At 44.0% G+C, this 25668-nt stretch overlaps 2 protein-coding genes across 2 annotated transcripts in view; both read left to right on the top strand.

Annotated features, from left to right (window-relative positions):
- The window catches only part of tiam2b (TIAM Rac1 associated GEF 2b), a 36007-nt gene extending 26329 nt beyond the window's left edge, over positions 1 to 9678 (top strand). The window contains exons 16-25 of the mRNA XM_031800755.1: positions 3906 to 4109; positions 4671 to 4739; positions 5130 to 5255; positions 6041 to 6149; positions 6301 to 6480; positions 6793 to 6911; positions 7098 to 7206; positions 7338 to 7396; positions 7508 to 7683; positions 7808 to 9678. Coding sequence (XP_031656615.1) covers positions 3906 to 4109; positions 4671 to 4739; positions 5130 to 5255; positions 6041 to 6149; positions 6301 to 6480; positions 6793 to 6911; positions 7098 to 7206; positions 7338 to 7396; positions 7508 to 7683; positions 7808 to 8462 — 1806 coding nt within the window. The 3' untranslated portion in view covers positions 8463 to 9678. The remainder of the gene's footprint in view (positions 1 to 3905; positions 4110 to 4670; positions 4740 to 5129; positions 5256 to 6040; positions 6150 to 6300; positions 6481 to 6792; positions 6912 to 7097; positions 7207 to 7337; positions 7397 to 7507; positions 7684 to 7807) is intronic.
- Positions 9679 to 20965: 11287 nt separating this feature from the next.
- On the top strand, positions 20966 to 23642 carry LOC109866172 (claudin-20-like). Its single transcript, XM_020454736.2, has one exon. It carries the CDS (start codon positions 21161 to 21163, stop codon positions 22100 to 22102), a length of 942 nt encoding a protein of 313 aa, XP_020310325.1. The 5' UTR covers positions 20966 to 21160; the 3' UTR covers positions 22103 to 23642.
- The last annotated feature ends 2026 nt before the right edge of the window (positions 23643 to 25668 follow it).

Below are 25668 nucleotides of genomic sequence, written 5' to 3'. Positions count from 1 at the left end.
AACGACAAATGAGTGATCAAATTGAGATCCTACATCTGTATATGCGTATGGGACAGGAGAGATGTGCTTTTTGTGCCTGTAAAACTTGTATGGTTGTTTTTTCCCATATCGTAAAAACCAACCAAAGCCTCCCCTCCTCTCAATGAAGGCTGTTTTTTCCCCCCTACCCAAGTCGGCTAGTCAAGACTAGTATCGATAAAGGGTTTGGAGAGTACATCCCCTTTTGTTCTGTACATTATTTTAGCCAGCTCCTGTCATTATTTGTCATATATCTGTCATATGACCATATGCCCATCATGGAATGAGAGATGAGCTGATACTGGTGACCCTATTCAGAAAAATGTAAGTTATTTTCATGTAACAATATTTTTTGATGAAAAAACCAAACCTTAGTTGGCTACCCTGACCCTACTATAGCGAATGCTGGTTCAACAGCAATGCGTCTTATCCTGGCCATGCATTAGCCAAGTAGCCTATCAATAAAAGGTTTCTCAATGGTCTACTCGTGAGGCTTTTGCCCACATGCTTTTGCCTGAACAATTCACATAGGCCTACCTGCAGGGAATACTCCATTCGGCTGGTATCCATCCCCCATTTCCAAAGAGCGCCTCTTGTCTGGTTACCAAAGACTCACTCCACCAAGCATATTCAAATGATTCAAACCTATCAAAGGTAGGCCTAGGCTACATCTTTCTTATTGAGAACGTGCCTCACACATGCAATACAATTCACGGTGCGATGTAGGCCTATACTCATTAAAGCCCATTTCAACACTCCAAACATATTGAGCAAACACGGATGTTTTTTTTTTACTGCTACTAGGCTACTAGTTACTGCAGCCTCTGCTATTTAATCAACTGTAGTATCAATCCATAATGGACTATGATGAGAATAGTCTGTACCCCGAGCCGAATTGGAGTTGATTACAACGCAAAAGCCTGTCAATAACCTACAAAACTTGAGACAATGGCATGCAGTATTAAGCCCTGAAACGCGTTGATTGGCCAGTGAGTGGCCAAGCCCTCGTCACACCTCCAATGTATTTATTCATCTAAACCCAGCCCTTTCACACCACCGCCAGCTACTGCACTCATAATTCCCACTGTGAAAATAGCAAAAAAGATTGCTGACACATATTTCTGGCACCTATGGTGCTACCGCCAGAGATTTACCAATGCGTTAGGTTTGTGAAAATAGAGCCTGGAGAGTATGTGTGGGTCGAGTACAGAGATATATTATATATATATATATATATATTGTATATGTCATTGTGTAGCGTGTAGCGAAATACTTTCTAGCTCCAACAGTGCAGTAATATCTATCAATGTGCGTGTGTCAGTGGAGGTTTAAGAGCAGTGAGTGGTGTGTTTGGTCCCATGCCGTGTGTTGTTGATCAGGGGTTACTCTGTGGTGATCAGGACATCTGCTAAGATGAGATGAGGTGCCAGGAGAGTACTGTCTCAGGTTCCAGCCCAGGTCATACACACCTGCAATGCCATGGCATTGACAACAACACCATCACACAATATCAACTGGTATCAACAACTATTGGAAGTATGAAGGGACTCTTCTGGTAGAACAATGGCCTGAGAGAGAGTCCCTCACTTCAGGAATTCATTCAATCAAATGACACTGCCTTGGGGTGTCGACGAATGGTGGCGATTCAACATGTAGAATCATTGCGTAATGGGCAGAAAATGGTGGCCGATGTTGTGTGGTCAGAGGCGATAGAATGGCCACCCGCTACACATTACTGACATTTATATTGGCCTGTCATGTCCTTTAGATGAAGGCAGTTGCTTCAAAGACAATATCCTCTATTACTCAAAGTAAATAAATCCCTTTCTCTGCTTTCACTTGAAATCCACTCGCCCAAATGTCTTTCCCAGCCAGCTAACGCCTCCCTCCCTGCCTCCTCCAAGGCTCCTAAAGCCCATAGACACTCCAAGCCTTGTCAGCACACATGACCCTGAGTAGACTGCTAATCCAATCCAGGCTTACTGCCTAAGTGTGTGTGACAGAGAGAGAGAGACACAGTGAGAGAGAGAGAGAGGTGTAGTACGACAAACTGCAGGCTTACTCCTTAAGTGTGTGTGACAGAGAGTGACATAAATAAAGAGAGAGAGGGATAGAGAGAGACGGTAAAGAGAGGGAGAGAGAAGTTAGATAGAGAGGGAGAGAGAAGTTAGATAGAGAGGGAGAGAGAAGTTAGATAGAGAGGGAGAGTATGGGAATTTCCAGGGATTAATGGCTACCAGCAGAGGTCAGAACGCCCAGCCTCGCATGTAGTATGTTGTTTCTATCCAGCTCCGCCAACAACAGCCAGAGGTTCACCCCGGGAAAGCAGCCCCGGGTGGCCCTGTCGACCAGGGCTATGTGCTGGGTGCTGCCCCAGGAGGATGAGGGTGAGGTGGAAGTGGGGGTGGGGGATTTCATCCCTGGGACTTTCACCCTGTCATCTCTCAGGCAGTCCCTGAAGGACAGGCTGGCCGGGCTGCTGGATGAGGTGGCCTCCTGCGTAGCCTGCGAGCAGGCAGCCGACGGGATCACCCTGCTGGTAGTACTGTAGCTAGTGTACTGTGGTGTCTCTCTGTATCGTAGTTATTGTTGTACTTGTACTCTCTCTGTGTTTGAGCTGCACTGCACTGATGATGCATGGGTGCCGTAACTCGTGTCAAGTTGTTTTGCTTTGATGTTGTTGCCTAGGAACAAGAGCTTTTTTGAATGCACTGTTTTTACTGTTGAGATCTTATTGTAGGTATAAGATACACAGGCTACACGCTCATGTGAGACACACGGAGAGCAAATGTTACGGGAAGTAATAAGCCCATGAACGTTAACGCTTGGAATCTTTTTTCCCCATTCTCTGTCCGACCTTGCTTCTAGTTCAGAGGGTATTTTAAAGCTGGATTGCAGCGCAGCACAATAGTCCTAACCAAGGGGATTTATTCGTTTGTCAGCACTTTATTATAGCCTGACAGGAGACGTTGTGATGACAAAATGAACAAAGCCATGGCTGGGGATCCTATCTGTTTAATCTGCTATTGAGGGTTGTCCTCGGCCCGTGCGTGTGTTCACCGCTGATTGATTCCAACTTTCTTCGAGAGGGTGAAAGTGTATGTGATGTGAAATGCTTGTTCATAAACTTGACACCAGATTATTCGTGTGGTACCTCACTGTTAGGCGCTCTCTCTCATGTCTTATGTAAAATTGTTGACAAAATAAGTATTTTCTAATTGAATCGAATTGATTCATTTTGGCTGAATCATTATGTTAATAACACAAATATCTAATACTCCTAGATGATGTGTGCATCCCAAATGACACCCTATTCCCAATAGTGTGCACACATTTTGACCAGAGCCCTATGGCTTAAACCTGGGCTGCACCTCAAATGGCACTCCCATTCCATTTACAGTGTGCTGGTCAAAAGTAGTGCACTATATAGGGAATAGGTTGCCATTTGTAGACCCTGACCCTCTGCACTCTTTGCCTCTCCATAAATACAGAGGGAGTGGTTTGACACCCTCTCATACTACACAAGGGGTTGATGATTTAAACTGACTGATTATTAAAGGGGAATTTCATTCAAAAACGATATATATATATTTTTTTCATTGGTCCGCTGTTGATTACAGTCCCAAAATGTTTTGCATGTCAGTAGTCAATTTGTCTAGATATTGGACTTTTAAGAAGAAAAGTGTCTCCATCCACATCATCATGATGATGCAACGTGTCATAGGATGCAAAAAATATTGTGATATTCCCCTTTAAGATTAGGTGCTTGTTACAGTAGATTCCGAGCTGATTTGTAATCGTCACACCCCTGTGTAAAGGGCAGTCATTTGATATTCAGAGCTGAAATGAGAATATCTCCTAATTCGTCTCTCTTCTGTTTCCTTCAGAATGTGGAGACGGTGTGCTCGCTGTACCAGACCTTCCCAGAGGGCCGTGGGGCGGTGGTGGTCGAGGGCCAGAGAAACCCCTATTCCATGGAGCCCCTCGGGCCACAAGTCCAGAAGCCCCCCTGCCCCAGACACATGTCTATCTCTGAGAGGCTCTGTAAGGTCATACAAGAATTGGTAGACACAGAGAAGTCCTACGTCAAGGTACATACCTGGCCATATTTATGTTTTTTTTTGTCATATTTAAAAAATGTCATATTTCATAATGTCATTGTAAATTGTACTTGTAATTCAGCGTGTCGCTGTCATTTGTACAATTATTTGTTAAATCATTTAAAATACATTATCATCATCAAAGCGTCTCAGAGTAGGAGTGCTGATCTAGGATCAGTTTTGCATTTGAAATGGTAATGAATGGACAGAGTGGATCTGATTTTATATCAGCAATCGTGCTCTGAGACACTTTATGAATACGGGTCATGATCACTCACATTCTGCTGCCTCATCTAAGAGAGTGCTGGAACGTCCTCTCCGGGGATGTAAAATTGATGGTCTCTCTTTATTAATGGTAATGAATGGTCTCTTAAGTGCCTCTTTATTAAGGATCTCTCGTAGCATTTAGTGTAATGTATGCTTACCACCTGCTACTCTAACGTCCATGTGTCAGGCTGAGGAGAATGATGATTTCTCTGACGGTGACGGTGTAATAGTGATGATAGTGATGATGTTACAGTCTAATGACGTTTCCCCCTGTCTGTCCCTTAGGACCTGGGCTGTCTGTTTGACATTTACCTGACCCCTCTACAGAGTGAGACCTTCCTCAGCCATGACGAGGTAGAGCACGACGGGGGCACCATGGAAAGATGTGTAGATGTCTAAATGTATTTTTACATGTCTAAACATGTTAAATACAATAACATTTCATTATGGCTTGTTAGTCAGCTGTATGTTAGTGTGACTGACCAGGGTTGGAACCGGGGTCTCAGGGAATAAAAAGTGGTCAGATCTCAGACAATGCTAACCATCACATGAGCGTGGTTCCCAACCACCTCCGCTACATCCGCTACATTGGCTGTAAACCTCTTCCCGTCTTCTAACCTGTACTTTTTGGGCATTTGAATTTGCTATTCACTGTATATTTTTTTTTTTAAGTGCCAAAAAAAGGGTTTCTAAAAATAAAGAAATGGGTCGTTTCTAACTGCTGTTCTCTCCACCCTCCACTAGATGGAGTCTCTGTTTGGCAGTCTGCCTGAGATGCTGGACTTCCAGAGAGTGTTCCTACATACCCTGGAGGAGCGCATCGCCTCCTCGCCCAACTTCAGCTCTCTGGAGACCCCGGAACAGTTCAAGGTAGAGTCCCCATGAGTTTGGGGTTGTGTGCCAAATGGCACATTATTCCATTTACACAGTGTATACAACATTAAGAACACCTTCCTAATATTCAGTTGCACCCTCCCACTTTTGCCCTCAGAACAGCCTCAATTCGTTGGCGTATGGACTCTACAAGGTGTCGAAAGCGTTCAACATGAATGCTGGCCCATGTTGACTCCAATGCTTCCCACAGTTGGCTGTAAGTTGTCTGGATGTCCTTTGGGTGGTGGACCATTCTTGACACACACAGGAAACTGTTGAGCGTAAAAAAAAAAAAACAGCAGCGTTGCAGTTCTTGTGCCTACTACCATACCTCGTTCAAACGCACGTAAATATTTTGTATTACCCATTCACCCTCTGAATGGCATGCATACGCAATCCATGTCTCAAATTGTCTCAAGGCTTGAAAATCCTTCTTTAATACTGTCTCCTCCCCTTCATCTACACTGATTGAAGTGGATTTAACACATGACATCAATAAGGAATCATAGCTTTCACCTGGATTCACCTGGTCAGTCTGTCATGGATAGAGCTGGTGTTCCTAATGTTTTGTATGCTCACGGCTGTGGTCAAAAAGTAGTGTCCTTTATAGGGAATAGGGTTTAATTTGGGATGCGGCCTCGAGGTCTAGTGGAAAATCTTCAAGCTTTATCAACAGGATGTTACTTAACCTACTGACTGCAGTGTTAGTCAGCAGTAGGCCTATTTGATGTTCACAGGAAGTGAATAGCAAGCATTCTCTCTTTCTCTCTCTCTGCATCCAGAAACTTCTCTTCTCGCTGGGCGGCTCCTTCCTCTACTATGCCGACCACTTCAAGCTCTACAGCGGCTTCTGTGCCAACCACATCAAAGTCCAGAAGGTTCTGGAACGAGGTAAGGGTGATGCCTACCTTATGTACAGTAGACCTGCTCAGTTAATCCCTGCTCAGTTAATCATTAAATGCCATCTGAAAAGCCAGTGCAAAAGGCAGCCAATCAATGCCTGCATCAAAGCCTGCTTTAAGTCCTCATTTCCTGTTTACAGCAAAGACGGACCGGGCTTTCAAGGAGTTCCTGGAAGCAAGGAACCCCACCAAGCAGCACTCTTCCACCCTGGAGTCGTACCTCATTAAGCCAGTCCAGAGGGTGCTCAAGTACCCCCTGCTGCTCCGAGAGCTGGTCTCCCTCACTGACCCCGAAAGCGAGGAGCACAGCCACCTCACAGGTAGGACTACATATGTCATGGCTTATGTGGGAGCCCGCATAGACACACACGGGGACATGTACGTACGTACGCACACACACACACACACACACACACACACACACACACACACACACACACACACACACACACACACACACACACACACACACACACACACACACACACACACACACACACACACACACACACACACACACACACAAACCATAAGACCCAGAAACAGCAGTCTTTTCAGGTTTGTCTGATGTGTTAGGGGTGAGCTCTCTTGACGTGCACCTCTCTGTGTGTCTACCTGTCTCCATCCATCAGAGGCCCTGAGAGCCATGGAGAAGGTGGCCAGCCACATCAATGAGATGCAGAAGATCTACGAGGACTACGGCACTGTTTTTGACCAACTGGTGGCAGAGCAGAGTGGCCCTGAGAAAGAGGTACAGTACAGTAATCACCACCACACATAACTGGCAAATGAAACTACAATAATATGAATATCTGATTCTGTCCTTTCAAATAATTGTATGAACGATATGAATGTACTCATTGTAGAGTGAGTTCATTGGAGGAAACCCCTCCACAATCAGCCTCCCAGACTAAGTGTCCTCCTCTCTCTTCTCCAGGTGACAGAGATCTCCATGGGGGAGTTCCTCATCCACTCCTCTTTAAAGTGGCTCAACCCTCTCCCCTCCCTGTGTCGCATGAGGAAAGACCCTGAACTGACAGTGTTCGGTGAGTGGGGCTTTTTCCAATGACGAGTTGAATCCGAATTACTTGACACGATGATGTCAATATTTTCATCTTTATTACAACAATCCAGAACTGTCGGACTCAAATCGAGTTGCTCCTGCCTCTGTCCTCAGTTTTCAAGAGAGCAGTGATCCTGGTGTACCGTGAGAGCAGCAAGATGAGGAAGAGGATGGTGAGTCTCACTGTGCTCAAACGCACGTCTACCGATAACTTTACGTTATTACAATGGATATCACACAAGTTCTGAAGGGTGTGTACATTTTGGTTTCTTTTTATGCTACAGACCACGTCACGCTCCGACCTGGACCCCTTCAAGTTCCGCTGGCTCATCCCAGTGTCGGCAGTGCAGGTCCGCCCGGGGAACACAGCAGGAGCAGAGAACCCTTGTGTCTGGGAGCTGGTCCACACCAAGTCTCAGGTGGAGGGGAGACCAGAGACCGTATTCCAGCTCTGCAGCAGGTGAGAGATTACATGAAAATGACAGCGATAATGGATGTTTTATCAATCATGAGAACTAATAATATATACACATTTGAATTAACATGGCCTAGTTGACTTGATCTCATATATGGGTCTTTTCCAGTGGTTTGGAGAATAAGGCCAGTGTGGTGAAAGCTCTTCGCTCCCTTCGAGACTGCACCCGGAGGCCTCTCCTACCAGAGAGGGGTTCTAGAGAGCACCTAGGCTCCCTCCGCAGGACCCAGCCTGCACCTGTCAGAGACGGCTCCTGGAGGAGAAGAGAACAGCGCCAATCAGAGGCCGGGAGGACTGCAGGCCACCAGCACCACTCAGACGACAGCAGTGTGTCCAGCGGTGGCCCCTACCCTGGTCCAGGAGAAACCCACACGGAGCCCCAGCTCCCCAGCCGCTCCTCCACGGGCCTCCCCAGCCTGGAAGGCACCACACTGGGCAAGAGGGCCTGGCTGTGCTCCCTGACCAGCACCCTGGAAGCCCAGCTCCAGAGACTCAACTTCACAGAAGAGGCCGGGCCGAGGAGCACGGGGACCCAGCAGGAGCACCTCATACAGCACCTCCCACAGCCCCACCCTGCTGTCCAGAAGAGGGTGAGCAGTCTGCAGGGGGGCCAGGGGAGGCAGGATAATGACTCCCAGTGTGTGGACTTCAACGCCCTACTAGGGAGGGACTTCAGTGTGCAGAGCCTGAACTCTGTGGTCAACGAGGACTGCTTCTACGATACGGTCATGGGAATTCAGAAGGCTGCCATTCCAACGCTATAGTGGCCTAGGGGAAACTTCACCCCAGAGAGCTGATGAACACCTGCCTAGGATCGTGTCACACTGACTACATTAGAGCCTGGTCAAGTTGCTATGGACAAGAGGATGAATCTCTTTAATGTGCTTACTCTGACTCTGCTGAGTAGGCTTTGACTGAAGAACTGAGCTCTGATCACAGTTACTTGACTTGACTCGATCCTTTTAGCTCCTAGAAGAGCGAAGGCCTGAAGGTCCCACAGTTCCACACCGTCTCAGTACATATGTAAATGGGTCTGTCCCTATGTTTTGCTGCACTCTATAAGCTATAAACACAGTTGCCTACGTTCAATAGCGTTCCTTTCACCTTTTGTTTTTCTCACTCGAATTCATCTGGTTTGTAAATATAATGCAGTATCTCAATCGCGAGTAGCTTTCTATTTTCATGGCTTTTTTTTGACAAAAGCAGTTGTTAGTTCAAGACTGGAATTGCTTGATAAAAAACATCTGATATGAGTATTTTATTTGAACCTGTTCCTATTTATATGTATCTCTATATTATTTTGTTCATGTGTTAATATCCACAGAAAAATGAAGATTAAGTGTCACATTTCTATTTCATTTATCTTATTAAGTTAAAAGCAAAGTCCCTTTTCAAGCTCTTTCATATTTGAAGTGATTTGATGTATCAACTTGAAGAATTCAAGACCCTGGGACTACACGGTTCTCTCTGCACAAAGCTCAGTTCTGAGATATTGAGCGTCAACATTTTCCTATCCCAGATCTCAGAACTGTTGTGTAACGAATTCTTCTTTCATATTTTATATATTCGCTAGTCTATCACCTTGCGTACAATCATTTTTGATTGACAACCCAGCATTGTGTGATTGGATCGCAGATAGAATCTTATAGGACCAAGTTAAAAGGTGTTTGTGCAGATAGTACTTTCTGATAGAGTTTTTTTTTCAGCGTAAAATGACTTTAAACAAAATCGGACATATCTCACATGTAAAGGACCACCTAAAGAGCAACTCCATGTGAATAACACATTGTTTGACCAAAATGTCAGGTGGGACTATAAGGTTCAAAGGTCACAAATTGTTGAAATGTTTGTTATCATTATTCCAATTTAGCTGAATTGTAATTTATTCTCTAATAATGAATATTATTTTCATATACATGACATTGTACAGGTAAAGTTAAATGATGTAATATTTAATTAAAAGAATACATTTAAAAAACAGACTAACAGTGGAGTTGTTCTGATTGATAGATAGATGCTTTGTAATTACTGTAGGTTATTGGCTAATCAAGGTCTTATCCACTAGACACCAAATGGAAGAAAACTGACTGAAACGGGGAGCACCGACCTGACCTTGACCAATAAGAAACTCATTTTTGTTGCAAAAACGTTTTCTGTTGCAAAATGTTTTGCTACGGTTTGCTACGGCACTAATAGATACTGGATGAGAGAATGCATTAGAAACTCTGAGGGGTACAGAAGAAGAGCGTAAAGAAAGATGCAAAATATTCATACACTTTCTTTCTTCCTCCTGCTGCTCCATCCATTAGCTAGAGGGAGGTAGAGCCCAAATTTTGACTTTGGAGCCCTGGACCAGAGCTAGCCACAACAACCACAGCCACACCACAGAGACTGTGGGGCCATGGGCCAGAGCTAGCCACAACAACCACACCACATCAGTGTAGCTGCAGCATCCTTTACCCGAGCCTCAGTGTGTGTGTGTGTGTGTGTGTGTGTGTGTGTGTGTGTGTGTGTGTGTGTGTGTGTGTGTGTGTGTGCGCGTGTGTGTGCGTGCGTGTGACACAAAGATTCTTCCTCCTTCAGACATTGGAGTTGAGGCTCTGGTGAATACAGACACTGTAGCTAGCTGGCGCAGGGAGAGATCTTTTTTTTAATCCAGTCTATCAGCACCAACACGACGAGTCATAATTGCTGGCCCGCTTTCCAGGTCTTTTTGTTCACAGGTCTGTGGACAACGTTAATTAGGTGTAAGGGCGTCAGCCAGTCTCCGTCACATAAAATGGAGGAATGGAGGGAGTAGTAGAAATTAGAAGGGAAGGAGATGTATTTTCCACTCAGTTGGTGCAGTTCTCTAAGGGAAGAATGTCCTTGGTCACTTTAGCTACAGTCTTGGATCTGAAGGATGAGACACAGCCTTCCTGGGCCAGACACAAAAGACAGACAAACATGCGGACGGATAGACAGACAGGAGAATAGACACACACACACACACACACACACACACACACACACACACACACACACACACACACACACACACACACACACACACACACACACACACACAACAAAGATGGAGACCACACACACGAAACAAAGACACACACTCAGGAGATGGAGAGGTTTAAGGTATGTGCGTAACAGATTGCTTTAAAGGGAAAACAGGAGGCTGTGTGTGATGGCAAGCCGGTTCAGTTCCTGTTGCCACAGTAACACCTTTTGTGAAGGGCCATAAACACAGCCTACTTCACACACACACACACACACACACATAAATTCAACATGAGCCTCCACCATTGAACATACTGCCACACTGCCGCCTGACAGCCTTGAGGAGAGAGGAAACACACTTCAGCGTGCCTACTGCTTACTCTTCACAAGAAAAAGGCCTTGGAAGAGAAGCTGTGTTGGAAAAGAAGTAAATGTTGGTCTCGGCAGTGGGTGGATTAAAGAAGGAGTGGATGACAAAGGAATGGGGAATGGCTGAATTTAGATCTATCTCTGGGGGCAGAGTGCAGGAGGACTGGAGGCTGAGCTCCACAGATACCACAGCCCACTGTCAGCAGCTCCTCTGAACTGACAAACGGTTGAAGGCAGTGCCTGGTCCACCACCTCCTCCACTTTCTCCTCTCAAAACTCCCTCTGCCTGCCTACTACAGTACCACTAGACTCTCTTGTCTGCCAGCCTCGTGCTCTTTTCTCTGCCCAGACCAATAGAGGGGGATTGCCGTTCCACAAAGACTGCAGTGGAAGACCCACAGACAGGCAGGCAGGTGTGCTCTGCTCTCTGGCATGCTCCAACACAGCTGGGTCTCTTCAGCCATCGGTGGATCAGCCTGCCTCCTGCCATTCATCCATGATATGACTGGGATCCTCCTGGGGCCTCCTGGACCTACAGCGCAAAGGGAAGGGAACTCTGCTGCTACCTCGCCGAGGTGCATGAATTGAGGAGCAAACTGAAGTGAAAAGAGGAAATTCAGCAACTCGGGGATATTTTTTTCTTTGTTCAAAACTCAACTAGCACTCGCAGACCTGACATACTCACATATACATATGTGTGTGTGTCTGCAAATCTCTCAGACACGGGAGAAACGTTCCATTGTGAGTTGTGCGACTGGATGACCACTGGATGGATAGAATAGTGGTAAGTGTGCGCTGCAAGTGTTTCCTTCTTCCTTCTCTCATCATGCGAGACTGATTACAACGCATTAGGTAGACTTCCGTTAGATAATATGGACCACATCTAGCGACAGTACTCTACAGTTGGACTGAGATATGTCTATGGGTGACAGTTTGTGTACACGAGCACATCTGTTAGCAACTTGGACATGTCGAGTAACACCCGATAGATTTACACGATCCTCGTTCTAATAACTTTGTCGACAGCTTGTTTATTTGCACTTTCCATCGCAGCTCATGTACCGTCCTTATTATGGCTTGTCCAATCAGGTAGCCGGAAATGGGTTCCATCTTTTCCCCTCATCATTCCATTACTCCGATGTCATGGCAACGAATGACATTTTTCAGCGAGAATATAGAATTTCTAAACACCTAGTTATTTAACCATCCACATTGATTGTACATGCTGTGCAAAAACAGTCAGTTACCTTAGGAAGCTGCCGTTAATCATTTCATGGTGATGCCTCACTGGTGATAAAACACAGCGTCAACTCAACTGCTGGCAGGTAATAGTGAGGGCATTGCCTCTTGACTGTGGGAGTAAATAGGTGGTTTATATTCCTGTCTGTTTGATGATTTTGGGAGGGTTGCTTCTTCCAGGCTGTAGTCAGTATTCTGTCTGCTCATACTCAAATATTTCAGTCTATGGAATGAACTCTCAACTCAGATATCCCATTTCACCTGGTGTTCTGTCTACTGCGATAGGGTGATAAGGCTTAATGCCTTTAGTTCATCCTTATTACATAAGAAGAGACCTTTTCCCCCTTCTCTTACTGCGGAGTTTTGCTATTCCTACTTCATCTGAGACTGGGGGTAGTTAAGCAATGAAAATTGAAAGCCTAGTTGCCTAGTATCGCAAATGAATATTCGAACAGCACTCCAATGCAATATTTCTCATTGCTGGACAGCTTGTCATCCCAGCAAATATCAGTAAATTCGGTAATCATAAATGGATTTCTTGTAATATATATTTTTAGGGCATTTTAGATCAGAAACAGCAGGGGAGATAGATTAGGAAGGGTGGAGACAGGGATTGAATCCCAGACTTCAGGGTTGCATACATGTGCCTAGACCACCAGACCATAGGGCCTGCACATAAAGGGATATCTAAGAAGAAAATAAGTTTCTTGCATTTGTCTCTTAGCTAAAATACTTCAATAGGTCTTTGTTAGTCTCCTGCTCATAACTTTTCCCTTTGGAAATACATTTGCTAAATGAGCTCAACACAGTTTTTTTTATGTGCTTGTATGAACAAGGCTTTAAAGAGAGAACAACAAGCAGAACAGAAACCTGTAATTAATACCAGACTAGACGTTGCAGTATCTTCATTACAAGCCTATAAAAATGATTTGGCTGTGACCAATTTCAACATTTCTTAAATAATTGTTTTTAAAAAAAGACTTCAAACAAACAGGCAATGAAAACGTTGCCATTTCACATGAATAATATTTATTTTAATTTTAAAAGAATTCTGGGTAGGGCCCCCTTCTACACCATCATTACAGAAGTGTACCTCTGGCTTTGAATTTGTATTCCTCTTCGGAAGTGCCAACAGAATAACTGCCAACAGTCTGTCTCTGCCAAACCATAGTCCTCAGTTATGCTCATCCTCCATCATTAAACATTATGAATCTTAGATGAGTACACAGTAAAGAGAAATATCGGGAAGAGCAATAAGGAAGTGACCGTTATTTATAATAAGGGTTGCATGGAGAAAATGGATGGCACTCCTGTCAGCAATATATATATATTTACATTAACACCCCCTGAAACCTTGAAACAAACCAAGTGACCCTCCTCTGTACCCAAAGTAATAATTCAAACAAAAGTGGATAGCAGAGAACATGTCTACCATTTTGCCTCAGTCCTAGTATAGACCAGAACCTTAGATACTGTATGCCGTTTTAGAAACTGTCCTTCGTCCTGCAAGCATTATATGGCAACACAATCCTTTTGTTAGCGCACAGGGCTGTGGGCCAGATGGTTAAGGATTTGCAGACCACCATGGACAAGAGTAGAGGGTGGGAAAAACTCCTTTATAGTAAAAGCCGAGAAAATGTTTACTTTTATAAACATTTCATGAAAATCGATATCATTTTGACATATTAGCAGAAACTACCACACAAATTACCGAAATTACAGGCTAAAGAAAAGACAGAGAGATAGGCCTATGTCTTCATCTTCTCATATTTCTCCGATGCCAAATCGGCATGTCTTGTTTCCAACGAAACGGTCCCTGTTCGCAAATTATTACATCTGAGACATTATACATTAGGAATCTGAGCATGGTACTTTCAAAAGTTTGTCTGGGCAGGCCTGAGGAGGCCTACCGACGCAGAAAAATGTACTCTTCAAATGCTGGCTACTCTTCTTCCGTGGCTTAACCCAACGAGAGAAGGTCACAAGTGTTTTCCTAAAAGCTGTCTTGGGTTTAAATATCTTCTATTGTACAGAAAGGGAATAGCTTAATCAATTGATAGTGACAGAATTAGATTACTTCCCAAGTGTATTTTCTGTCTCCTCGGCTATAGAAGGTTGTAGCTCAGCCTCTGAATGTCAAATAAACTAAACAATGATATTCCCATATGTATCGGAGCAACGTATTTCTCTGGTATTTTATAGCTTGTTCCTAGAATACAGCATTGTGGACTAAAGTAAATCAAATCAAATTGTATTTGTCACATACACATGGTTAGCAGATGTAGTGAAATGCTTGTGCTTCTAGTTCCGACAATGCAGTAATAACCAACGAGTAATCTAACCTAACAATTCCACAACAACTACCTTATACACACAAGTGTAAAGGAATGAAGAATATGTACATAAAGATATATGAATGAGTGATGGTACAGAAAGGCCTAGGCAAGATGCAGTAGATGGTATCGAGTACAGTATATACATATGAGATGAGTAATGTAGGGTATGTAAACAAAGTGGCATTGTTTAAAGTGGCAAGTGATACATGTATTACATAAAGATGGCAAGATGCAGTAGATGGTATTGAGTACAGTATATACATATGAGATGAGTAATGTAGGGTATGTAAACATTATATTAAGTGGCATTGTTAAAGTGGCTAGTGATACATTTTTTACATCAATTTTCCATTATTAAAGTGGCTGGAGTTGGGACAGTATGTTGGCAGCAGCCACTCAATGTTAGGGATGGCTGTTTAACAGTCTGATGGCCTTGAGATAGAACCTGTTTTTCAGTCTCTTGCTCCCTGCATTGATGAATCTGTACTGACCTCGCCTTCTGGATGATAGCGGGGTGAACAGGTAGTGGCTCGGATGGTTGTTGACCTTGATGATCTTTATGGCCTTCCTGTGACATCGGGTGGTGTAGGTGTCCTGGAGGGCAGGTAGTTTGCCCCCGGTGATGCATTGTACAGACCTCACTACCCTCTGGAGAGCCTTACGGTTGTGGGCGGAGCAGTTGCCGTACCAGGCGGTGATACAGCCCGACAGGATGCTCTCGATTGTGCATCTGTAAAGGTTTGTTTCTTCGTTTCTTCAGCCTCCTCAGGTTGAAGAGGCGCTGCTGCGCCTTCTTCACCACGCTGTATGTGTGGGTGGACCAATTCAGTTTGTCCGTGATGTGTACGCCGAGGAACTTATAACTTTCTACCCTATCCACTACTGTCCCGTCGATGTACTGTTATAACAGGGGGTGTAGGCATGTCTATACAGGCCCACCCACTGAGGAGCCAGGCCCACCCAATCAGATTGTGCAAAAATCCAACTATTATACATTTTATTATATAATCGGATGTTTTCTTTGCTTCAAAATCTTAAGCAAACAAGGGGTAGGGCTGTGCTTTTTGCAATTTTTTTCAATAAAAGGTGGCATACGGTTTTAACTTAACATCCCTTCACTGACACAGAGGTAGCCTGTTTAAAAGAGTGGATGGTGGATGGAGGAAATCAACGACAAACCTATGGATATTTCAGCCTATGGCCTAACATCATCTGTTAAACAGGTAGGCTCATCTTAAATAGGAAGAAATACATGTAGGCTCCAACACAAAACCCTCTGGTTGTTTAGTAAAGTTGAATTAAAATGAAGACGGTTTTAATGTATTATGCCTATTCAAACTTGCCTACTTTCAGCGCCGTGAGCTGTCCATTTCAGATTGATTGGAAAACGCAATGCTGCTTCAAGATTTATGGATCATTTCATCATTGGATCATTTCATTGAGACCACACTGCAGAATCAGAGAATCAGAGAAGGGCGGCATCGGACACATCGATAGCCTAAAAGAAACTAACTCTAGAACACTGATGCAGAAAGACAAGAGCCATGCGTCCTCTGATACACGACCCTGCCAAGCCGCACTGCTCGCTTAACCCAGAAGCCAGCCGCACCAATGTGTCGGAGGAAACACCGTACAACTGGCGACTGAAGTCAGCGTGCATGTGCCCGGCCTGCCACAAGGAGTCGCTAGAGCGCGATGGGACAAGGACATCCTGGCCAGCCAGAACTTCCCTAACCCGGACGACGCTGGGCCAAATGGGTCTCCCGGTCTCGGCCGGCTGCGACACAGCCTGGGATCGAACTCGGTCTGTAGTGATGCCTCAAGCACTACGATGAAGTGCCTTAGATCGCTGCGCCACTCGGGAGGCCCCATTCTGTACATTTTCATCCATCCCTAACAACATCTCCTCAGTACAACACATTACTACTGTCCCATAGGAATGATGGGAGGGAAAAGTAAACAAGGAGTAGTAGAATGTTCCTTTCGAAAACTAGCCTACACATCGCAAGCTACTTCTCCACTTAGTGGAGGCCATGCAATAGACCTAGAATAACACTGCTCTACTGAGAGTTGCCTTGGTTCCCATCTCCCTCCTGCTCTGTGTCCCAAATGACACCCTATTCACGTTCTAGTGCACTACTTTTGACCAGGGTTCTGGTCAAAGGCAGTGCACTATAGAGTGAATAGGGTGCCATTTGGGATTCAGCCCTCCTCTTCCCACGCTCCCCTCACAGCCCAGGCTAAACATGCATCAAATACACTACACTACACACTCAAAGGGCTAGGCTGGTAAAGGACTTTATAGTCTGCTCATATAGTCAATATCTATCAAAAGGAGTTTATTAAAAATATCCTATTAACCACAGATATCACATAATATTAATATGAACGTTCTGTTCACCTTGTAGAGGTGTTGCGTTAGTAGATGTTTACTTAGAGATACTCTCCTTAGAGTTAGTCTTGGGAAACTGCATGACCTTGCCTGCCTGCGTACTTAGTAAACTCTTGGCAACATAATGGAGGAGAATTCCATACAGTATACTGCCTTGGGAAGAAACACATTTTAGATGACAACTCCAAATCCAAGTCTGTATTTTTGAGAAATGCAGTTCTTTCCAGTCTCATTGACTCATGTCATGTGCAATAATGAGACAACAGGCTAGAAGTAATTCCCAAGAGTACCAGTAATATTCATGTAAATAATGATGACAAAACATTATCTGGTCAGGTCTTAAAGAGCTCTTTATTACTTTTTTCCATTCATGACATGACCATATTTGGGTAGTAAAAGACCATACAGTTTTTGTTCAAAGGAATATGGCACACAGTAGTAGTGCGATGCATGCAACATGTAAAATTCACGACTGTTTTTCATTTGACTTTCGGTAGACAGGCTCTGTATCAAGCCCAACTTCGGTGCCCGGAAGGAGAAGGGATAAATATATGGAACTGCATGCTTATAATAGCCTGCCATGTCCTCTCACATCTCACACACACACACACACACACACACACACACACACACACACACACACACACACACACACACACACACACACACACACACACACACACACACACACACAAAGGTTACAATTCTACAATTTTAATGACTTCAATGTGACTTTCTGTTTGAGGCAGGAGGCCCAAAGTTGGTCCTCCAACCAGGGTCTAAGCCGGGGGGCGGGAGGGAGGGTTCTTCTAAGCTAACCTATGGAATTGTTTTAAGATGCTCATACCAAGGATGATCTAGCTATTTGATTTAGAATTTTAGGACTCATTTAGGTATCCCCCCCAAAAAATATATATACATATTTGATGAAACATTGAATTTGGCCTTACTGCTATTAGCCTATAGAAACACAATGAATAACATTCATACATGGAAAAACAAATTGTCCAAAAATTATATTGAAAGGAAGTTTGTTTTGAAGTGTCTGCCCTATATCTGAGAGATATAAAAAAGATGAGGAAATGATTTATGTACAGTTGAAGTCGGAAGTTTACATACACCTTAGCCAAATACATTTAAACTCTGTTTTTCACAATTCCTGACATTTAATCCTAGTTAAATATTACCCGTCTTAGGTCAGTTAGGATCGCCACTTTATTTTAAGAATGTGAAATGTCTGAATAATAGTAGAGAGAATGATTTATTTAAGCTTTTATTTCTTTCATCACATTCCCAGTGGGTCAGAAGTTTACATACACTCAATTAGTATTTGGTAGCGTTGCCTTTAAATTGTTTAACTTGGGTCAAACAATTCGGATAGCCTTCCACAAGCTTCCCACAATGAGTCTGGTAAATTTTGGCCCATTCATCCTGATAATAATCTGTCTGTAAACAATTGTTGGAAATATTACTTGTGTCATGCACAAAGTAGTTGTCCTAACTGACTTGCCAAAACTGTAGTTTGTTAACAAGAAATTAGTGGAGTGGTTGAAAAACAAGTTTGAATGACTCCAACCTAAGTGTATGTAAACCTCCGACTTCAACTGTATATTGTACACATATTTATCCTCTTTTTTAAACACTAAACTACTTTCACAAATGTTTATTTTTTACCCCTTTTTTGCTTTTTTCGTGATATTCAAATTGGTAGTTTCAGTTTTGTCCCATCGCTGCAACTCCCGTACGGACTTGCGAGAGTCGGACACTACAGACAGAAGTTGGCAGTTCAGCGGTACCGACTTCAGACGTGACGCTTGTGGGGATCGTGGAACACCATCTGTTCATGAGTGTATCATCCTTCCACAGAGGGGTCATAATAGTTTGTAGGCCAAACAGTTCGGATGTTACAGACATGTTCGTGAGAAGACAGATTTTCGAGATGTCTCATGGTCTGACAAAACACCGCTGCAGCTCTGCCACCTTTCACCGCAGATGTGGATGGACGACATCGGCGGATGTGGTGGATAGATTTTTATGGGGATTTTTTTGTATTTTATTATGCTTATTCGATCTCCGTGGGGGCGCGGACATCAACTCTAGGGGGTCCATTAAAACCCACACCTGCGGTCATTCACCTCCGGATGCTGCTGTTCTTGGGAGTAGGGTGGTGGTGGGACATAGAGGAGCTGTGTCCCTTCAGGAATGGATGGGCGCATAAATAGAGTTAGGGGTCTCCTAATGAGGACTACCGCTGTGGTAATGATCACAGTGGCATTTACTCTCCACACTCCCTCCCTGCTACGGTACCTGCCATCACCGGTCTGGAACAGATAATGTAATGGGCTAATGGGAATACATGGACTGGCTAAGGTCAAATGATCTCTTCTCTTCCAGTGATATTTTCCTATTTTTCAAATTAATGTAGTCTTTCTCTCCACACAGGACAGATAAGTGAAGTGTAGGGGCCTGGGGAGATGGTAGGAACATTTATATTTCTCTGCGTCCCAAATGGCATCCTATTCCCTATGTAATGCACTTCATTTGGTCAAAGCCCTATGGGCAACCTTTATGTTCAGCCCTCTGGTAATGGTTCCTGTTGGGGCAGGTCTGCTACGATAGGGTACTTTCTTTTTGCTGTCACAGTGTGTGAATATATAGACATAGGATTACTACGAGGAAAGGTTGTGTAACTGTTGTTGGGATACTGCTGTGTGTGTTCGATCAACCACAAAAGGAGGGGGATGTTCACAGTCTTATCTGTGCATTGCAGTCGGCCATAGTTCATACGGTCACTTGAAGGGCGACACCTTCGTATCGGCTGCAGGGCAAAAGGATGGGGATGCAGGTCTTTGTCATCAGTCGGTTTCTATTGTGCTCTGAGTGACGATTGACGAAACACACAAAGCCACCACCAATGTCAAATCAAACCTCAAAACTCTCGGCTGTCTAAATGATATATTGAACCAATTAAAAGGAACACCAACAAATCTTGAACTGCTCATTTCAGTCAGACATTCAAATATGCCGTGATGAAAAATATTAGCTTATTACGGTCTTTAATCACATTCCCTGGCTGCCCATTTGCTGAGAGGACATTAGCTTGATCTGAATCAATGACCTTCAGGTTAGTCTAGTCTAGTCTAGTTCTTTAACCACTCTCACACCACATTTCTCTCAGTCCACCACTCAGTTCTCCTTAGTGGTGCTGTAGCTCAAAGGCAACAAGGATGTGTGGCTGGCACGTCTTTTATTGGGACACTGAAAAGGATGGAATTGTATGTTCTGTTGCTAAGGAGATGGAAGGAGGAAGTGCGAATCGCTAAGCTGCTCACCCTATTTTATTGTTATGTTTTTTTCTCTCTTTTGTGCCCAGACAACATTGAGAAGAGACTGACGCACCATGGCACGCTGTCCAAGACACACAAAAGGTAAGGATGTTTTTTTTTTTTTTTTCCTCAAACACTGCATTACAGACAAACTATGCACTTATTCACTTTAACAACGCATTTACATTAGCATCAATGTCAGAACGTCACTAACATAAAGAAGACAGAGTAAAGCATTTCAGAAATGACACATTATTTTACAAGAAATAGCTTATGCATGTTTCAATTAGAAATATTGTATATTCCATTTTTGTATAGAACCAGCATTTACCTGACAGCCGAAGTGACGTAAACTAGCTGCTTGCTGTATAAAAAAAATTAAGTAACCTACTTTCAGAGGAAGGACACTGCAGCTTTAAATGCACATAATTGAGCCTTTAAATGAACACCACAAAACTTAGTCACACAAAGCCAGGGATGCAGAGTCAAAATGCAGGCAAACAGAAAGCACCCTCACACAGGCTTCTCCCCTCAAAAGAAGGAGAAAAAAAGAGCAAAGCGCAGTCTCCTCTCCCCACATTACCAGCCCTTGTGCCTCATCCGTCTGATCGTCACGCTTGCTCGCTCAGTTCAATTCTCATTTCGCTTTTTATCACAGCCCACTGGAGCCTGCACTGAGGAATTATCTGCTGTCAGGACCCGCGCCTGCACCAGGGCGATAGGGAGAGACGGAGCCAAGGAGCCAGGCTCAGGCCACCGCAAGGTGAGGGTGCCGCCGTGCCGGAGAGGAGGAGACTCGCAACTCGCCGATGGCGTCCTCCGCCATGCAGATCCTCGCCTTTGCCCTGGCGCTGCTGGGCGTCCTGGGCGCCACTGTGGCCACGCTGCTGCCCAACTGGAAGGTGAGTGCCGACGTGGGCTCCAACATCATGACTGCCATCTCCCAGATGCAGGGGCTGTGGATGGACTGCACCTGGTACAGCACCGGCGTGTTCAGCTGCACCTTGAAGTACTCCGTGCTGTCGCTGCCCGCCTACCTGCAGACCGCCCGGACGACAATGGTTCTGTCGTGCATGATGGCTTGCCTTGGCCTCTGTCTCGCTGCCCTGGGGCTCAAATGTACCCGCTGGGGGGGCAGTCACCGGGCAAAGGGACACGCGGCCATCGGGGCGGGGGGTTGCTTCATCTTGGCTGGCATCCTCTGCTTGGTGCCCGCTTCCTGGTTCACCAACGAGGTAATCACTACCTTCCTGGACTCCAACGTACCCGAGAGCAGTAAATACGAACCTGGGGGGGCCGTGTACGTGACCTTTGTCTCTGCCGGCCTACTGCTGGCCGGTGGGGTCATCTTTTGTTTGTCGTGTCCCGGGAAAAGAGAGGGGCAGTTGGATTATACGTCGACATCCACCTCTACCACCTTTCCTGACAAACTACTGCAGCAGCAGATAAACCAGGAGCAAATACAGCGCGACCAGCTCCAGCGTGACCTGATACTGCGGGAGCAACTGCAACGGGGGCAGAAGGACTTTGAACAGCAGACGTCGCCTAATGAGCAGTCAAGCCGCGAGCAGCTTCAATGGAGTGACAAAGGGCCCCAGGATGAGGCCCACGAAGCTGACGAAATCCAGCAGGAGGAGCCTCTACAGGAGAAGCCTCTACATGAAGACAAGGGAACGCAACAGTTCTACTCTCCATCCAGAGTCCCTCCAAAAGACGCCCGGGCAGGCTACAGCCTGCAGGACTATGTTTAATATGTTTTATCCCTAAACCCCGCTATTGTTAGTGGGGTGGAGGGAGAATCCTGAGGCCAATCTACTGGCTGCCTTTGTGAGAGGGAGAGAGTGGAGGAGAGAAAAAAAAGGGTGAGGAAGGAGGAAGGTAATGACTTTGACAGCCTTATCGCCTCCTCTCATCTCTTCTCTCTTGCTACTGCAAGCGCGAGCAGTAAAGGTATTCCCAAAGTCTTGGAGAAAGGCAGCTTGTGGATCCAGAATCCTGGGGTAAATGCCTCCTTGACTGCTGCTGTGGTGGGCGGAAAGACACAAGGGTAGGGTAAGGGTAGGGTAGAGGAGAGGTGTCATAAAAATGCACACGTGCAGCACAAGTATTGTATATCCTGTGACAAGTTCCTTTAGAAACGGACGCGGAGGCTTTTCCATACCAAAGTGTTTCAATGGGAAAACATTGCTGATGATAATTAGCTTCTAATAAAATGACATCGTTACTTTTGCATAGTAAGTTACCCACTGGGCACACACTGGTTGAATAAACATTGTTTCCATGTCATTTCAATGAAATTACGTTGAACCAACTTGGAATAGACGTTTAATTGAGTAGCGTCGATGTGTCTGAAAAGCGAAGATGTTCTTTGCAAGCTTGCATCTCTTCGACCCCATTTGCCTTGTGAGATTAAAATAATCATACTCAATCCTATTTTCAAAAGACAAACAGACTGATTGATATTCAGCCTTCTTAGCATGCTTGTTAAATAATGCAGCTCGTTAAATGATCTGTAGCTTGTTAAATAATGCAGTGGAATGGAGAGTAGTTACCAAAACGAAGCTACCAAAGCATGTGCCTAAAATGTGTTTGTAGAACTTCAACTGTTTGTAAAGGAGAATTACAGAAGACTAAAGAAATGAAAAGGGAGTTCAGATTCCCACCAATACCACACACACACATCCAGTCCATCTTGGAGGAGCATAAGGTACATGGCACCAGGGCAGACTTAGTGATTTGGAGGCCCCAGGCAGAGGCCAGTCTGAGCTCCTCTCCTGTCATTTTAACTGGAAAAATGTATGACATTTTAATGTGCGATGAACACAACCAGTCATGATGTTTCCATCTGATTGTCAAAACAAATCGCTTAGTAGGGTCCATTCGCACGTTCATCCAAAATAATTCCAGCATCCGAAAAGTGCACAGTGCGCACACCAACTTTCCTTTAAATTAGCAAGTGGCTAAAACGATCTCACCAGAGAAAGCGTCCGAGCGAACAAAACAGCACCCCTCTGTCTTACAAAAAGAGTATGACATTCCAATCTTTTTATCCTGGCAAAATCAGATACAGTGTCTATAGAAAGACGACAACCCCTCGGATTTCTGTTACAAAGTCGGATTATAATGGATGTAATTGTTGACAAATCAAATCAACACAAAATGCTCTGTAATTTTTTATTACATAAAATGTAAACACTAATATTGCTTGATTTTTCCTGTGCTTAGCTCCATCCCGTTTCTTTTCATCCTGAAAAACTCCCCAGATGTCAAGCATACCCATACCATGATGCAGTCACCACCATGCTTGAAAATAAGGAGGCAGTTACTCAGTGATGTGTTGTGTTGGATTTGCCCCAAACATAAGGTTTTGCATTTAGGCCAAAACTTTCCTTCCTCTGCCTTGTTTTTTGGCAGTATTACTGTAGTACTTTGTTGCATACAGCCTGTTTTGCAATATTTTTATTCTGTTTATTTGTATTCCTCTTTTCACTGTCATTTAGGTCATTATTGTGGAGTCACTACAATGTTGTTGATCCATCCTAAGTTTTCTCCCATCACAGCCATCTACCACTCACTGCCTTTTTTAAATGAGGCTTTCGAAAAGCTCCCTGGTCTTTGTAGTTTAATCTGTGCTTGAAATGCAATACTTGACTGAAGGACCTTACAGATGTTGTATGTATGGGGGACATGGGATGGGGTAGTCATTCAAAAATCTGGCCAAACCCTATGTGAGTGAAATAAGTTATGTGATTTATGTGATTTGTTAAGCCAAATTCTACTAATGAAGGTTTTTCCTAAACAAAGGGGGTGAATACTAATGCAACGACTATATTTGAGTTATTTAAGTTTGATTATTTTGTACAAAATGTGTAGAATTGTCTTTTCACTTTGACATTATGGAGTATTTTGTGTAGATCAATTGATATATGTATATATTTACAATTCAATGTATTTCAATCCCACTTTGTGATGCAACAAAATGTGAAAAAACTTCAAGGAGGTGTATACTTTCTATAGGCACTGTACATGGGCTACACATACATGTCCTCTGCCTTGACGATGAGAGCAGTATTATCAGCAGCATCTGTCTTTTTTACGAAAGAAATGCGTATTAGTATCCCCCCAGAGTCAAAGGGCCCAGGCTTGGTTTCTACTAAGCTAACATATGGAATTGTTTTAAGATGGTTGACATGGTCATACCAAGGATAATTGATCTATTTGATTTGGAATTTTAAAGACCCCTTGTAGGGTCTTTATATATATATATATCTCTTTTTTAAATAGCCTTACTGCTACTAGCCAACAGAAACACATTGAATAACAGATTCATACACATTTTTTATTTATATTACCTATATTTAAATAAATACAAATTATTCAAATTTCAATGACGGCCTAGGAACAGTGGGTTAACTGCCTGTTCAGGGGCAGAACAACAGATTTGTACCTTGTCAGCTCAGGGGTTTGAACTTGCAACCTTCCGGTTACTAGTCCAACGCTCTAACCACTAGGCTACCCTGCAGCACCATAGAAAAACAGATCGTAAAAAAAGTATCAAAACAATTCCCAGCTCCTAATATTGAGTTGCACAATCCAGGTCTCAGTTGTCTCAAGGCTTAAAAATCATTCTTTAACCTGTTTCCTCCCCTTCAACTACACGGATTGAAGTGGATTTAACTTTCATAGCTTTCACCTGGATTCACCTGGTCAAAATATGTAATGAAAAGAGCAGGTGTCCTGAAATGTTTTTTTTTCTCTCACTCAGTGTATGTTTTGAAGTGTCTGTCCTATGTCTGAGAGATATAAGAAACATCAGAGAAAAAAAAAGATTTACTGTGGAATTACCAGTAAACTTTTACGTGGAAATGCCCTGTTCACTTCCATTACTTTTTTGGCCAGAGTCCCGTGACACTTACGGGGTAGAGCAAAATGGAAAACACCATAGTGTTCGTGAGTTTCATCATTCCATAGAGGCCATATTAGTGTGTAGCCCAAACTGCTCGGACACTACAGATGTTTTTGTGAGAAGATGATTTTCATGATGTCTCCCGGTTTGACAAACACCGCTGTAGGTTGGCCACCTTCCACCACAGTTGCGGAAGGCTGGCGGATAATAGACATTAAAACCAGTGGCGGATGTGGTGGATTGAGACGCAGCCCATGCAAAAAAAAACCTCTCTTGCTTAAACAGATGGATTTTGATTGGTATGATTTTTTGGGGGGGTTATGCCTCGAGCAGAGCATGGGGGGAGGGGGGCGGGAAAAAGTATGTTTAAAAAATATATATATATATTTTTTTTTAATGCCCAGCGATGAT

Source organism: Oncorhynchus kisutch, linkage group LG21 (assembly GCF_002021735.2).
Source record: "Oncorhynchus kisutch isolate 150728-3 linkage group LG21, Okis_V2, whole genome shotgun sequence".
Lineage (NCBI taxonomy): Eukaryota > Metazoa > Chordata > Actinopteri > Salmoniformes > Salmonidae > Oncorhynchus > Oncorhynchus kisutch.
This window is presented reverse-complemented; position numbering and strand designations above follow the sequence as displayed.

Excerpts from the sequence above, each read along its gene's own strand:
- LOC109866172 (XM_020454736.2), top strand. The coding sequence starts at position 21,161 with ATGGCGTCCTCCGCCATGCAGATCCTCGCCTTTGCCCTGGCGCTGCTG.